Here is a 13,926-nt window from a genome sequence, read left to right on the forward strand (position 1 = left end):
ATTGTAGGAGAGGCTTGCGGAACAAATCTTGACGTAAGAGACTGCTTCTGGGAGCTTCCTAGTCCAGATATGCAAGGAATACTGTATCTAGTCTAGCCACAACCTCGTAAGTGATAACAAGCTCACTAAAAGTTCCAGGTGTGAGATATTCGCGTTGCTTTCAGAGAAAAAGGACTCGTAGGTCTTGTGTTTGTCATATAACGAGTTGTAGTTTTGGTAAATAGGGATAGATCGAAGTTTGGGATATGCAAGCTACAGTTTAACCTAATGTGCTGTTATAATATTACAGACCGAGACATACAACGATTCAGGGCGCGGTCCTACTTCTCTAAAATGAAGCATACAGAAAACTGACCAGTTCTCTGTATCTTGAATTGGCCAGATTCAGGCATGGAAGTAAGTCCCTAAACATCGAAAACATAAACCTGCTATCTACCAGTCTTCCCGTCCCGCCGTGGCTCCAATAAACCTTTTCTCTTCTCTCTCGGATGGTCCATTCCAGTCGGCGTAGGCGAGCGAGATCCACGTCTGTCGTCATCGTACCCCACTGAAGGCCGAAAACTGGCCTTCTTGGTCTTCGTTCTAAAGGTGTCACCCTCCGGGCTTTCTGAGCCGCTGGTGGGCGATTTTGACTTCGGTGGGGCAACACCTGGCGGCGGTGGCGGAGGTGGAGGTCCAGCAGGGGGTGGTTTGGTTCCGTTGGAGGGCGGCGGCGGCGGTGGAGATCCCGAGGGTGGTGGCGGTGAAGGTGTGGGGGTGGCCTTGGATAACGCCAGAACGTTGTCGCCGTCTACCATAACCGGAGCCTTGATCTTGAACCCAAGCTTGATTTTCTTTGGAAGAGGTAAGGCCTCAGGCGAAACCTCGGGCGAAACCTTACGCGACAAAGGTTTCTCAGGCAACGGATCCACCTCCCACTTTTCTGGCTTTCGGGTCTTCAACGTCACCACGCTCACGCGGGTCTCTGTTTTTGGTTCTGTTTTTGGCCTAAACAGCTCGGTAGAGACGGTCACCTTCTTTTCTCTGAGGCTGAGCTTTACATAGCGGAGCTCACCTGGCAGAGATCTGAGAATTTCTGACAGCACCATCGGACGTTTATCAGTAACCGACGCCAACTTCTGTGCCAGAAGCTTGAACACAACGTCAAATCGGCGGAACTTCTTGCTGAACAGGACAAGCGGGACAAGTGCTTTGGAGGAATCCTGTACTTTCTTTGGCGATTCAACCAGTTTACTGGTCGCTAGTACAGCCGGTCCGAGCTCAAGGGCAGGCTCCTTCCTCTCAGCTGACTCCTTATGGCTCTCCTTTGGCTCCAACATCCTCACCGGCGTTGCCAGCTCAAATGCCCCATCGGCGTTCGGGGTTTCCAGAGCTAACTCCACTTTCTGCGTCTTGGTCCTTTTAGACTCTCTGGCCGGCTTTTTCTCCCTCAGTGACTTTATAACGGCTGAGAGCTCAACCGTTTCCGACTTGGGCTCTTCAACTCCGGGAGAATCCTCCTTCATCTCAGACACCACGGGTTCGGCTGCCTTCTTGACGCCCAATTTGAACTTGATCTTAGGCTCAGACTTGGCATCGGGAGTGGCGCTGGCGTCTGTGGGTACAAAGGCTGACAGTGGAGTAACCGACAGGGCCGGGATCGCTTCGGTGATTGCCAGTTTCTCAGCCCCCGGATTTGTCTCACCCTTGCCCAAACTTAACACAAGCTTCTCTTTCGGCTTCACCAACTTGGTAAATAACTGGATCTTGAACCGCCCCTCGCGGCGCACCACCACCTTCCCCCCGCCCAAGTCCTTCGCCACGATTTTCTTCATCAAATCCTTCGCTTCAACGTTCGGAATGCCCAAGCTGATCGTAAACGAGTCTACGGACCTGTACAACACCTGGCATACGCCAAACAAGTCGCGCTTCTCTCGAAGAGAAAGCATCGTGGTATGCAAGCACTTCCACAAAAACTTGCGGAGACCCCGGCCGCGTGCGTAGTCACGGCGAAGAATCTCAATCGACCCGTCGAGCGTAGCGCGCGCGTGTGCGTCACGGCGCGCACTCAACTCGGCCTGCGCGCCATCCTCAACCACGATCAAGCTGCCCACATTGGAATCCTTGTCCGGGTCCCGGGCTGCGGGCGCGTGGAACTCAGGGTCGTCAAGCATCAGGGGGGTACCATGGACCGCGGCCATGCCAATAGACGTCACAAACGCGTCGACGAGACGTGCGCGAAAGTACGGCGATGCGGCCTCACCGAAGGCCGTGACAAAGAAGTAGCGGAGAACCGCGGCGTTCTTCAACGCGCCAAGCGACAAAAGCGCCTCAAACGCGACGAGGCGGATAGCATCATCGAACGTGGGCTGGGTGAAGTGGAGTAGCTCTGCGAACGGGAGCTTGATGTGGCCGTGGCGCGCGAGCTTGAGCTTCTCGGTGAGGGCGGTAAGCGAGATAATCTTCTGGTAGGACGGGAGGAGGATATCGAGCTCGCGCATGCGGTTGATTTCAGCGAGAATCTCGGCGAAGTGGTCATCGCACGCATCAGCTGCACGCGCGTGGTACGGGTTCGCAATAGATGTCGCGAGTGCGCGGATCAAGTCCGCAACGTAGAAGCAGTCGTTGAACGGATTACTGATGTTGTCGTTATAGCGAAGCAACGAGAGAAGGAAACACTTGACCTCGTTGGGACAGTTGCCCTGGTTGTCCTTGATCAGCGCAAGGTAGCCCGGAACCTGTTTCTTCAACCAAAAGTCGGAAAAATCTGTAAAGTCATTGGTCATGGGAATGTCGCTGTCTCGAAAACAGAAGCGCGCCCGGAAGATGTGGAGGAGAAACCGGAGCCCGAGATAGCCGTTCTCTTCCTTTGCATAGCCCGCAAGTGTGCGCGCGGCTTCTGTGCGGATCGCGTAGTAGTAGCGTGTATCCATTACCGTGCGCGTGAGAAGCGTCGCGAATAACGTACTGGGCTTGCGCTCACGGAAAAACCGGAGCGCGTCGAATTGCGCCTCCACGTCGCGGTCCTGCTGGAGCTGCGACGCGAACATGTACTCCGGCTGTGCGACCGCGGTTTTGCAGATCCACTCAAAGTCAGCATCCACGCGAATCCACTCGAACGCTTCGTTAGCCATGCGCTCCTCTTCCTCCTTGGGCCACTCCACAAGGCCCCATTCACGGCACTCTGCGGGCAGCAGGAGCACGTCACCTAAGCGGTGGATCACATTGCCGTGTTCATCAAAGAGCGCAGCGTCCGGGTCACGCGCCTCACCACGCGTGTCTTCGCGTGCGGCCGCCTTTACGCGCGCGTCGCGCGACAACTCCTTGTGCAGCTTCTTGGTCCGCCGGTACTTGGTGTTATACTGGATGTCCAACTTGGTCGTGCCCTCCTTCAAGTCCACAATGTGCTCATATGGCGTCCCATCCGCCTCGTGGATCCGGATCGTCATCGGCCCCGTGAAGACCGGCTGTACCGGGTATACGTGCTCGTCTTCGATGTGCGCGACGGCGTCGCGCAAAAACGTTGCAAAGTGGCTATGTCCCTCCGTCGCGTCCATCGCCTGCACCTGCTTGATCGTCATCTCGATGAACATCCGCTTTTTATTAAACTTCTGCGACACCTGGAATACAGGGACCCCCGCACGATACACCCACTGGCGGAAGAACGCCTCCATCTTGTGGTGTGCAACCTTCTCACAAATGTGCTGGAAATGTGCAGTCGAGAGCGAGCCGTTGGGGAGGTCGCCCAGCATCGCCTGGAGAAACAATTTGGGCAACGCGCGCGAGAGCCCGAACGATTTGTCCGTCTTGGTCATCCGTTTGTCGAGGATGAACAACACAATCGGCGCCTTAAGCTTGAGGAAACCAAAGTCTTTGTCGCTCAAGGGATAGCTCCAGAACTGGTCCGCAAGCGGCCGTTTCCCCACGTCCTCCTCACAGATCTGGTCCGCCTGCCGCTTGACCCGGAACTTGTACTCGTTCTGGCCCATGAGCTGGCGGATGTACTGGAGGCTCATATAGTGTGAGATCCCGATCACCACCCAGATATCGTCGCTGGTGCGCGGCACCAAGTTGACCCCCGACCACTGGTTCGTGAGCGTGTGGAGAAGCGTTTCGGTGGAGGGAAACATCGGCTCGAGGAGGTCTGGGGTGTAAAGGACCTTGTCAGAGACGACGGAGAGCCCCGCAAACGCGGCCGATTCGCACGCAGGCTCCGCTACAAAGCAGACCGCGTAGGATGAGAACGGAAACGAGCCAAACTCCTTGGAAAAGAAGTCAATGGCCTTGCTCATAAACACGCACGTGTTGAGGGCTGCTTCGCTCGCCTCGGGGAGACAGTAGATGGTGGCGGGAACCGAGCCGGCATCTTTGTCATCGGTTTCATCCTCGTTAAGGGACGGGAAAGAGATGGCGTTGAACGGGCCGACAGCCCAGCCCACGTGGTGCGCGGCGACGGGGCTGAAGAGCTGCCAACTGACGAGCTTTTTAGAGAGGTCCGCGTGGGGGGTTTCCTTGGCGTGGTGATCGCCGCAACAGAGGATGAGTTCCCAGTTGTCGTCTTCGTCGGAAACCTCTAAAACCTCGTCAGAGGTGAGGGTCGCCGCTTCCTCCGAGGCTGTGCGGGCGCTGCCACGAGCGTGCGAGCGCGCACTTGCCCGATCCCCTCGGCTAATATTCGCACTCGTTTCGCTGGCGCGCGCGCTCGTACCGATATCCATAACCGTCCTTGGAATAGCAATTTCCACCAGCCATGTGCATCGCTCCCAGAGATTGTCCACACACGGCACCCATGACGATGTCGCAATGTTGTACTCCGAGTTCGTCGTGTACGCATGCCACTGCGCTCGCGGTCTCGCAGAGAGCTCGCCTGAGATGAAATTGAGCCCCGTCTTGGGGTTATGGCACGCGTACTCGACCTTCACGGTGAGCGGCGTGTATATGTATTCGCCGGTCTGTGGCGTGCGTGGTGAGTCGCGCATGGGCGTCAACGAGCTGAACTGCGCGGAGTCGCGGAGCGTGATCTTGAGCCGTTCGGGCATGACCACCGTGAGCTCTTCGGTGTTGCCTTCCTGGAAGAGGTAGTGGAGACGCGTCTTGACGAGCTGGTGCTGGTGAATGCCAATGTGTCGCGAATTGGGCCCGAAGTACGTGTACGTTTCGGGTGCGCGCGCGGCGGGCTGCTCGAAGTGGAGGTCGTCACGGAAGATGTTGAGCTGGTCCGCGTGGCGGAACGACGTTTTGCGATTGTTGACCCATACGTTTTTGACCGCGAGCCCGCGGCAGTCGAGCTTGATGTTCTTGAGGTGCGGGTCCGTGGGGATCACGGTGATTTCCGTAAAGCCCGCGAGCGTGTTGCGCGCGAGGTCGAGATCCACCGCGATTTTCTGGTGCGCGACACGGAACGGCTGCGTGGAGAGGTCCACGGTGAAGCCCTTGGGTCTGCGCGGCGTTGTGTGCATGCCGAATGGGTTTGGAAACGAAAGGTGAGAGTGTAATGAAGATGGCGTTTTGATGTTTTTTTTGATGGAGGTGGTTTGCGGTTCGCGCACGCGTAACCAAAACGTTCGCCTGGGCTGTTTACCCCAGTGCCCAACCGTAAGAAAAGCTTGAATATGCTCAATGAATGGTTACACCGAATTGATATTAATGCGATAATTATATACTATTATGAATGGTAAAGGTGAGAGGAAGTAGTGATTCTGGTATTATTCTTCATATTCGTGAGATGCTTTATCTGTGCACAGTTTTAGCCATACTTATGAGCTTGGTTGCAAACACCAGCGTATGGCCAAGAGCGCATTTAGTTGTGGGCTGGTATGTTTATTATAATATACTAGTATGTATCTCAAATCCTTGTACGTTTATAAGCTCGCTTTAAACGGTTAGATGTTTGTAAAGGGGATCTTGTGGTTTATACCCAGCCAGTCGTGTACCTTCTTGTGTAAGGAATAGTACTCAGTTATGGAAAATGCCAATGTTATGTTGAATATTTTCTATCAGGTGGCGATTTGTTATTTAAACGTGACAACCAATGGTTGATTCGATGGCTGCCAGAATCACTCTCCACCTGTTGACTTTCATCAGCAATGTCGCAATCTCCAGCTCACTCTGCCTATTATTGACTAAAAGTCCCCGTAATTAACTCTGAGTCTCTTCAATATAATAACGAGTGAAAAAGACTGCGCCAGCCCGGAATCGAACCGGGGGCCCAACGATGGCAACGTTGGATTTTACCACTAAACCACTGGCGCCGTTTTTTCTAACCGTCAATAATCCTCCAAGACCTTACTGACTCTCATATTCTTGTTTAAGTCGTATGTGGTTCAAACGTGTTGACCAACATTCTATAATCGGTTACGCTATTCATTGGTAGCTGAGAGATTTGACTAATCTACTTGGCCCCAAAATACAGGCAAACCATCCGGTTAAAATAATACTATATAAGTCACCAACCACTTATAAAAAGACTTAAGCCATCATGCAACCCTTTGATTTCACGCTCCTTAGGATTGTGTTTAATACGCTAGTAAAGCAAACAACTATAACATTCTTCTTAGTACCAGGTAGATACTGCAATATTCTGTCTCATAGTGGCCGAGGGGTGGAGGGACCTTTCGACGGTGTACCACGCTATGTCGGGGGCTGCTAGACATCGATTCGTGTTTGGAGCTCTACGAGCAGTGCATTCGGATTTTGCCAAGCCATGCGCTTTATAAAAATGAGTGACCCTAAGCTCTTCTCGACCACGTCGGCTTTCCTTCCGCCTTGTTTTAGTATCTCACTCCACTTCGCTCAAGCCAAACGAGATCACCGAGATCGACGAAATCACCAGGAAAGAATCCCTACCTAGCAACTAATCCAACAACCTCGACAAAGCTCAGACCTTTATCCCTAGCATTTGAACCATTCAGAAAAAGGGGTCACATAATGCACCATCGCGTGTGGTGACGTATGGTGGATACTAGCTATCACCAGTCAACAGAATACGTTGTGGCTTATCCCTACTTTATATCTTGGTGGTGCGTTAATGCGAGATAGATGCCTACGGTGGAGCAATTGTTGCATATCCCATTAATATACTCAAGAGACCAGGGCCAGGGTAATACATTGCTATAAATAGATGCATCATGGATTAATTTAGATCGTCGCCACCGACGTATTTACTTTTAAATGTATCAGGCCCTGGTATCGGGGTAGATTTGAGATAAATTGAGAGTCTTAGGCCTACACCTAGTACGTGCGCTTTATCTTACAACGTGACTATATTCAACTTTAATTTGTTTATACAGAAATGCAGACGTCCCCTTAAAATTGCCGTATGCACTCTATTCTTTGAATAGTCCTCGTTCCAGACTGAGATCATGCGCAGCCTCAGACCAATCCAGACCTAGTTAGCCTTATATGGAACTCGGACCTAATTCTTTCGAAAAGATACTAAACTAGTCGCACTCTCTTTTAGCTGGAAACCCGCGATACCGTGTATCCCCGCATATGCTGTGTACACCGAACTGCAACCAAATGTTTACCCTCCACTCAAGCTGATTTTACAACGGTCTACAGCCTTAGAACTAATTACCTATACTGTATTTTCCCATCTAAGCAATACGTCTACGCTTTTTTGGCCTGCCAGTTCTTGACCTTCTTGTCCCATGCGTACTTCGCGCTTCTGACGATTCCCGCACTCACAATACCCTTCACCATCTGCCCGAGCGCTGGGCCGGAGACGGTGCTAATAATCGCCTTGTTCAACGCCTTGACCAAGTTCTTGTCCTGGGCGATCGCCAACGCGAACCCCGAGCAGCTGTCTGCGGTATATGTAGTAGTAGAGCTTGTAGATGTGAGCAGCAACACTCGCTGAGCAATCTCATCGGCAGCCAACTCGGCACCGTATTTGGAGGCGTAGAGCGCGTATAGGCGGCGGCGGAAGGAAAGCGGCAATGTCTGGAGCAACAAGGCGCGGGCCTTGGGGTCCTCATTCTGCTCAAAGTGGTATTCCTTCGCTCCCGAAACGGCAGTATCCACCTCATTCACAATCTGCAATGATTGGTTACTAGAAGCGTCCAAGAGCAACGGACTGTACAACAACCTGAAGTTCTCGTATTGTCCAGAGACAATGTTCCCGATTTTATTGGGGTTCTCTCCGCCGAGTCTCACTCTGGGGTCACCCTTGTACGAAATACCAGTAATGGTGCGGTACAAATCACCTTCCGTGAACGCCTTCTTCTTGCTATTCAACATCATCGAGAGGTTAATCACACTCCGGAGGTTAAACTGGTTGACAAAGCGGATGCGTGGGTCGTCCCGCAACACCTTCACCGGCTTATGCAAGCGTCCAGCAATGTACAAGCTGTCCCAGTTCTCCAAATCCAGGCATACGCGCTCCACGCTAACGACCCCATACTTGATCACCTGGCTGTTCATCTCCACAAACGGGTTGAAGTACATGCCCGCGGCCGTCTCCTGGATCCATGCAACCATGTCGGAGCCACACACACGCAAGCCCGAGTAGTGCTCGGCAAACTGGTTAAGGTTGAGCAGGTGGAAGTGGCTGGGATACGTCACCGCAAAGATCATGTCAATCTGGGGCTTCTTGTCCGACGCCGAGTAACCCGCCTGTTCAAACACCCCACTGCCGTATCCCAAGGCATATCTGATAGGTGCGTTAAACTGGCTGAGGGTCGCCGATAGGGCTTGTTCGTTTCCCGCGGGAATGTGCTGGTTGGACGCGAAATCGACCGACGGAAGGTCGTTTAGTGTGCGGAACCGTTTGTAGTGGAACGGTGACGAGGGCGGCGTGTGGATGTGGGCCCTATAAGGATCTACTGGCACCTCATTAGGCTGTAAACGGCAGATTGACGAGCGGGAAAAGTGTCTCACTGAACTGGGGGGTTGGAGTCTCATAGAGCCGTGGAAAATGCGATGAAAGGTGGGGGTATGCACGTTGTGCTTGGTTCAATGGAAATAGAGCAGCGGTGAGGGGAATGAACGTGGCCACAAGAATCGCAGAAATCGGTAATTCGAGTTGTTTCCTCTATCACCAAGAGAAGCAGGTTAGGTAAGTAAGGGTGTACCAGGTCCAGCATATAAAAAAAAAGCCACCAACCACTTATATTTTTCGCCCTATACAGGAATCTCCGTTTTTGGCACATGCATTTCCCGGGTATGCATCACGTGTAGAGAGCTGGACAACTCACGTTCTGATTAGGTTATTTTAACGAGAAGACATTATACTGTTTATAGGTGCTACCTTTTGGACTGAGAGATTCACTGACCCGGAATTATGCTCCGGTATTTCTACTGAACGGCCTATGAATCTAGACACCTTCAAATACATGTGGTTCAGGGGTAATAGGCTTGGTTTTTGAATGCCACGGTACAGCTCCCACTACGGTTCTCACTACCGATCTGGCACTTTCACCTTCGCAATTATGCTAGGATTAGCCGTCAGCGGTTATCTCAATCCCCGAATCTACGCTTTCTACAATTCTGTAAACCAAAATATGCATGTATGAATAATATCTCATCAACTGGTCCCCTCACCTGCGACGGATCCAGCTGATAATCCGCGGAGTCTTGCGCGAATTTCGCAGCTTGGCATCATCCATGACGCTCTCTCTCTCCGTGTTAATGCTTGCCACGACGCTGGAAGTATCATCGTAGTTATCAAGGTCCAAGCGAACCGACGACCGCAAGTTTACCATCAGTAACGACCCAAACAGGCGGTTGTGTCTCAGGTTCAGCATGACCTCGTTCGGCAAAAGCCGGTTCACGCTGCCGCGGCGCAAGTGGTTCTTGGTGCTGGAAATGTCCGGAAAGAACTTTTTCTTCTTCTGCGGGCTCTGCGACCGGGTAATCTCCAGGGGAACCGCTAACGAACGCGTGGATAGCGGAGAAGAAGACGCCTTGTGGGTGATTTCCGGCGCGGGTGCCGAGCCCAGCTTGCTGTTTCTCTCTCTGGCATCAGAGTTCTCGTCTCTCTTGCTAGACGTGGGGGTCAAAAACGACCCGTTGCCGGAAATGACCACGGCGTTGCTGCCAAATGACGACGACGAGTCCGATGACATAACTACAAGCTCAGGAGAGAGCCTGTTGGTCTTGGTGGTTGGTAACAACACCGACTTGCTCCTTTCCTTGCGTTTCTGGAAGGGACCAAGCCTGAAGGAAGGAGAGGGGTTGGCCAGGACCGTCTCGGCCGCACTGGCGGACTTGTAAAACTTGATGTGATTCATGAAGTTTGATTCCTTGGGAGACTTCTTTGGAGACAGCACTTCCTTCTCTGGCGCAAGGAAAAGGGCGGCAGACTTTGACCGCCCATGGTTCTTCATCTTCTCTTTCCGCATGTGCAAATGCTTCTGCTGTTCTGCGTCAAAGTCAATCACACCCGCAATGTCCTCAGAAAGCGAAAAGCAGGCCGAAACCGGCCTCTGTCTAGCGGAAGAACCCACACCAGACGAGTTATACAACGACCCGGCGCCGACGGAGCTCACAAGGGATACTCTCAGGGCGGACCGGCGGTGCTTGGACGATCTGGTGGGCGACTCTAGCGAAAGCTGCGACTCGGTGTCTGAGTCTCCAGTGCCGCTGAGGTCAACGGCTGCCGGCAAAACCAACGACTTGCGGTGGGGGTTATGCTTGGATGAATGGTAGTAGATTGGTGGTTTGGCGGGCGAATACACCGCCGGTATCTGGAGCGTACTAGTGGAGGAGTCAATCGAGACTTGGCCTACCGCAACGTGCTCGTCAAAACTCTCGCCCCCCTGGAACGGGTGGAGCTGCTGCTTCGAGGCCTTCCCGAACTCAAGCGCCTCGGGAAAGGCCGCGACTGGGACAAACTTGGGCGTGATCTCGGAGTCAACCATGGTGGAGTCCCCCTCAATGGTGTATTCGTCCTCGTCATCCGTTGGCTTCGTGGCATCGGATGAGTCAGTGCCGCGGCCGTCGTCATCTATGACTGTGGCGGGCGTACTGAGCAACACCGGTGTTGGATGGGTACTGAATGAGTTGGACGTGCTGACGGAGGTGAACGACTCCCCAGCGGGGGAAGAAAGCAGGGGCTCGATAAGCTTACCAAGGCTGGACTTGCTGGCATTCATCGCCGGCAAAGACGAGGAATGGCCCAACTGCTTGGCCTCAGGAGCCCTGGTGATCGTAATCGGGGCCGACCCCACGTAGATCCCGCTAGCCTTGGCTTTGGTCTTCCAGGTATCCTCAAACCGCAGCATGGACTTGCGGTTCTTCAACCGAGACTGCTGGGTGAGACGGTTGATGTTGACGGGAGGAGCCAAATTGCTGGCGCTGGGGTTGACTAGCGTCGACCCAATGGACGATACGGACGAATTGCCGCTGAAGTTTGAGTAAAGGGCGCTGGGCGCTTTCCCGGCAGCCTCCAACTCCTCCTCGCTCTCCTCCTCCACGTCTTCCAAGATGAAGTCTTCGTTCAGCGGAGTGTCAAACACCGAGGGATAGCAAATGCCGTTGTTCGGGTGGACCGGCGAGGCCTTGCGATTGAAGTTTTCCAACTCCGGCGCCGATTCCGTGCGCCGGTGGGCCGTGCGCTTGGGCGTGCTCAAGCTGAGAATGTCGTCCAAGTCGATCAACGCGTCAGGAACGTTCTCCTCGTTAACACCGATGTCTGCCGTCATGAAAAACTTGGTGCTGCCGTTGGTGCCAAGGCGGCGGGCCGGTTTCCGCGCCGAGACCATGGCAATGGGAGAGCTCAAGTTCGAAGGGGGCATGCGGTCTCGGCCTCTGAAGATCTTCCGCCCCTGGGGCGTAGGAACCGGGTCGTCGTTAACAAAGATGGCTGGCGGGGAGGTGGACATGTTCTGTTGGTATGCAAAGGTTTCGTCACTCAGGTTGTACGGAGACAAGGACGGGGAAGAGTGGGGGAAGTTGAAGCTCTCGGTGATTTTGTTGGAGAAGTCTTCGTCATTGTTGAAGTTGAAGTGGTAGTTGCTCTTGGGGGAGCTGTCGTCGCCAAACTTAAAGGCTGGAACGCCACTGGCGGCAATGCTGGTGGTTCTGGACACCGCGCTGTATCTGGGCGACTGGCGGGGGAATGCAGGAGTGGCTTTTGGCAGGTCGCACGCCACGGGTGGAAGAAAGATGCTGTTGACGTCAAAATCGCCGGAGATGGCCGCGGACCGCCGGTGCTGGTGACCCCGTCGAGCGCTAACCGGCACAGGCGAGAGATGTGTGGATGGATGCATAGTGCTAAGGGACTAAAATGGAGGAAATAAAAGGCGCTAGGGCATGGGGCAGACTGGCGTGTTCTGAGTTTAAACGAGTGTGGTAGCCGGGGACTATAAGGAGCGAGATGAATAATGAGAGGTTCAGTAACTGTTCGCGTGCGGAAGAGGAAGTGAAGTTGATATATATAGAACGGTGGTTGCGTTTTTTGGAGGTGCCTCTTCGCCTTTTTTCGGTCGCTGCAAGTCACACAAACACCAACTTAAACGAATGAAAGAGATTAGTTTAGCCTTGGGAATGTGCAGCAACGCATAGCCTGCACCCAAAGGGGAACCCGCAGACAGGTGCGTGGAGAGGCTTGGACTTTTTTTTTCTTTTTGACGCTGCGCTGTTTTTTTTTTCCAACGAGCAAACGCAGATCGCAGACTCCTGGCAGTCCCCGGTGAGATACCAGGGCTATTTTCTTTGTGCTGCTTAGCCTTGGACACATCCAAGACCCCTGCTTATCCTGATTAGGAAAGGAGCAGATGAAACATGTTTGCCGGCAGACAGTTGCACAGTGGATGGCTGCGTGCGTAGTCGAGAATCTAAGTTAAACTCTATTGCAGATGAACACATGCGCTCACAAAAGTACGGGGACATCGATCCACCAAGTAGCGTTGTTATGGGGCCAGCAAAGTAGTGGATACAATTTCAGTTGCGATTAATCATGTTCCCGTAAGACCAAGGTCCACTGTCAGCTGTCGAAAGAGGCGCATTTAATGTGATGGACGCATCGACGGATACCAATGTGGAACGTACGTGTCTCTTTTCACGCGTGCGCGCGGTTTTTCTCCCGATCAGGACATATTCTTGCCTAACCGGGCTCTTCGTAACCGCGATTCAGAGATTCAGGACAATGTTGCTGTCGCACTCAGCAGTATGGAATCGGACATGCATGCGTATTCATCTGCATGGCGACCAAAAGAAATTCTCAACCCGTAGTCAATTGTCAGCTGCTACAGCCAGCTGGTTTTTCAGTACGGATTTATTCAGTCTGATTGTTGGATGGCATTCTGACAAGCTTACGGCTGGAGGGATTGTTGTGAACCATGAAACCTATAATTCGCCCCAGCAGGTGCGCATAGGAGCCAAGGCCAGTTATGGTCACCTCCAAAAAAAAAATTCTCCATGGCGCATGCAGCCCGGAAAATGGCTGAAATTTAAAGCGGGACAGGGCTCTTATAGAGGAAATTATCTCGTGCAGTGCCGAACTCTATTCCTAGACTATTCCAGATGTATGGGCACTAATTAACCCACACAAGGAATAATTACACTTGGGAGTTTAGTTCTCTTAGAGTGTCGATGTCACTATTTCCTCTTTAGGGCATATTCAGGGTGAAACATACAGGGCGGGGCTCGTTAGATAAGATGCGCATAGTTTACGTCTCACCCCAATACTGCAGAGTTCTAACTCTCTACAGGCTGAGACTTAACGTTTGGGGGGTGTTGAAATCTTGCTAAGCCGGGAAGGTCAGGTAGTTACTGTACTGTTTCGTGTAACTTTATCTTTGACGAGAGATATCGAGCACAGGGAGGTCTGGTCATTTTACGAGCTGTTTTCGCTATCCTTATTATTCGCAGCCGAATTAGATTTTTCGTTAGGAGGTTGGCCCTTCGTGCATGTCCATCCACTGATAGCGGCATCTTGAAACAGTTTCGGGGAGCTAAGGCGCATCCCTGTAGTCTCCTATTCCAGATATCTGCTTCCGTACATTA

The 13,926-nt window shown here is 52.7% G+C and overlaps 4 protein-coding genes and 1 non-coding gene across 5 annotated transcripts; 1 reads left to right on the forward strand and 4 right to left on the reverse strand.

The window, feature by feature from the left end:
- Positions 1–428: 428 nt before the first annotated feature.
- TSM1 (Tsm1p) lies at positions 429–5,438 on the reverse strand (the record flags this gene model as incomplete). Its single annotated transcript, XM_019130441.1, has 1 exon — positions 429–5,438. One exon carries the CDS (start codon positions 5,436–5,438, stop codon positions 429–431), a length of 5,010 nt encoding a protein of 1,669 aa, XP_018985593.1.
- A 106-nt stretch (positions 5,439–5,544) lies between these two features.
- BABINDRAFT_131290 (uncharacterized protein) lies at positions 5,545–5,926 on the forward strand. The gene has a single exon (XM_019127044.1). It carries the CDS (start codon positions 5,651–5,653, stop codon positions 5,855–5,857), a length of 207 nt encoding a protein of 68 aa, XP_018985594.1. The 5' UTR covers positions 5,545–5,650; the 3' UTR covers positions 5,858–5,926.
- Positions 5,927–6,159: 233 nt separating this feature from the next.
- Positions 6,160–6,230, reverse strand: BABINDRAFT_t191. The gene has a single exon. It is a non-coding gene; the product is annotated as a tRNA-Gly (tRNA).
- A 1,098-nt stretch (positions 6,231–7,328) lies between these two features.
- On the reverse strand, positions 7,329–9,048 carry PTH1 (putative phosphatidate cytidylyltransferase). The gene has a single exon (XM_019128707.1). It carries the CDS (start codon positions 8,878–8,880, stop codon positions 7,588–7,590), a length of 1,293 nt encoding a protein of 430 aa, XP_018985595.1. The 5' UTR covers positions 8,881–9,048; the 3' UTR covers positions 7,329–7,587.
- A 420-nt stretch (positions 9,049–9,468) lies between these two features.
- Positions 9,469–12,377, reverse strand: BABINDRAFT_161233 (uncharacterized protein). Its single transcript, XM_019128708.1, has one exon. It carries the CDS (start codon positions 12,186–12,188, stop codon positions 9,516–9,518), a length of 2,673 nt encoding a protein of 890 aa, XP_018985596.1. The 5' UTR covers positions 12,189–12,377; the 3' UTR covers positions 9,469–9,515.
- Between the last annotated feature and the right edge of the window lie 1,549 nt (positions 12,378–13,926).

This window comes from Babjeviella inositovora (genome assembly GCF_001661335.1).
Source record: "Babjeviella inositovora NRRL Y-12698 unplaced genomic scaffold BABINscaffold_5, whole genome shotgun sequence".
NCBI lineage: Eukaryota > Fungi > Ascomycota > Pichiomycetes > Serinales > Babjeviella > Babjeviella inositovora.

Coding starts and splice junctions, on each gene's coding strand:
- BABINDRAFT_161233 (XM_019128708.1), bottom strand. CDS start 12,188: ATGCATCCATCCACACATCTCTCGCCTGTGCCGGTTAGCGCTCGACGG.
- BABINDRAFT_131290 (XM_019127044.1), top strand. CDS start 5,651: ATGGTAAAGGTGAGAGGAAGTAGTGATTCTGGTATTATTCTTCATATT.
- PTH1 (XM_019128707.1), bottom strand. CDS start 8,880: ATGAGACTCCAACCCCCCAGTTCAGTGAGACACTTTTCCCGCTCGTCA.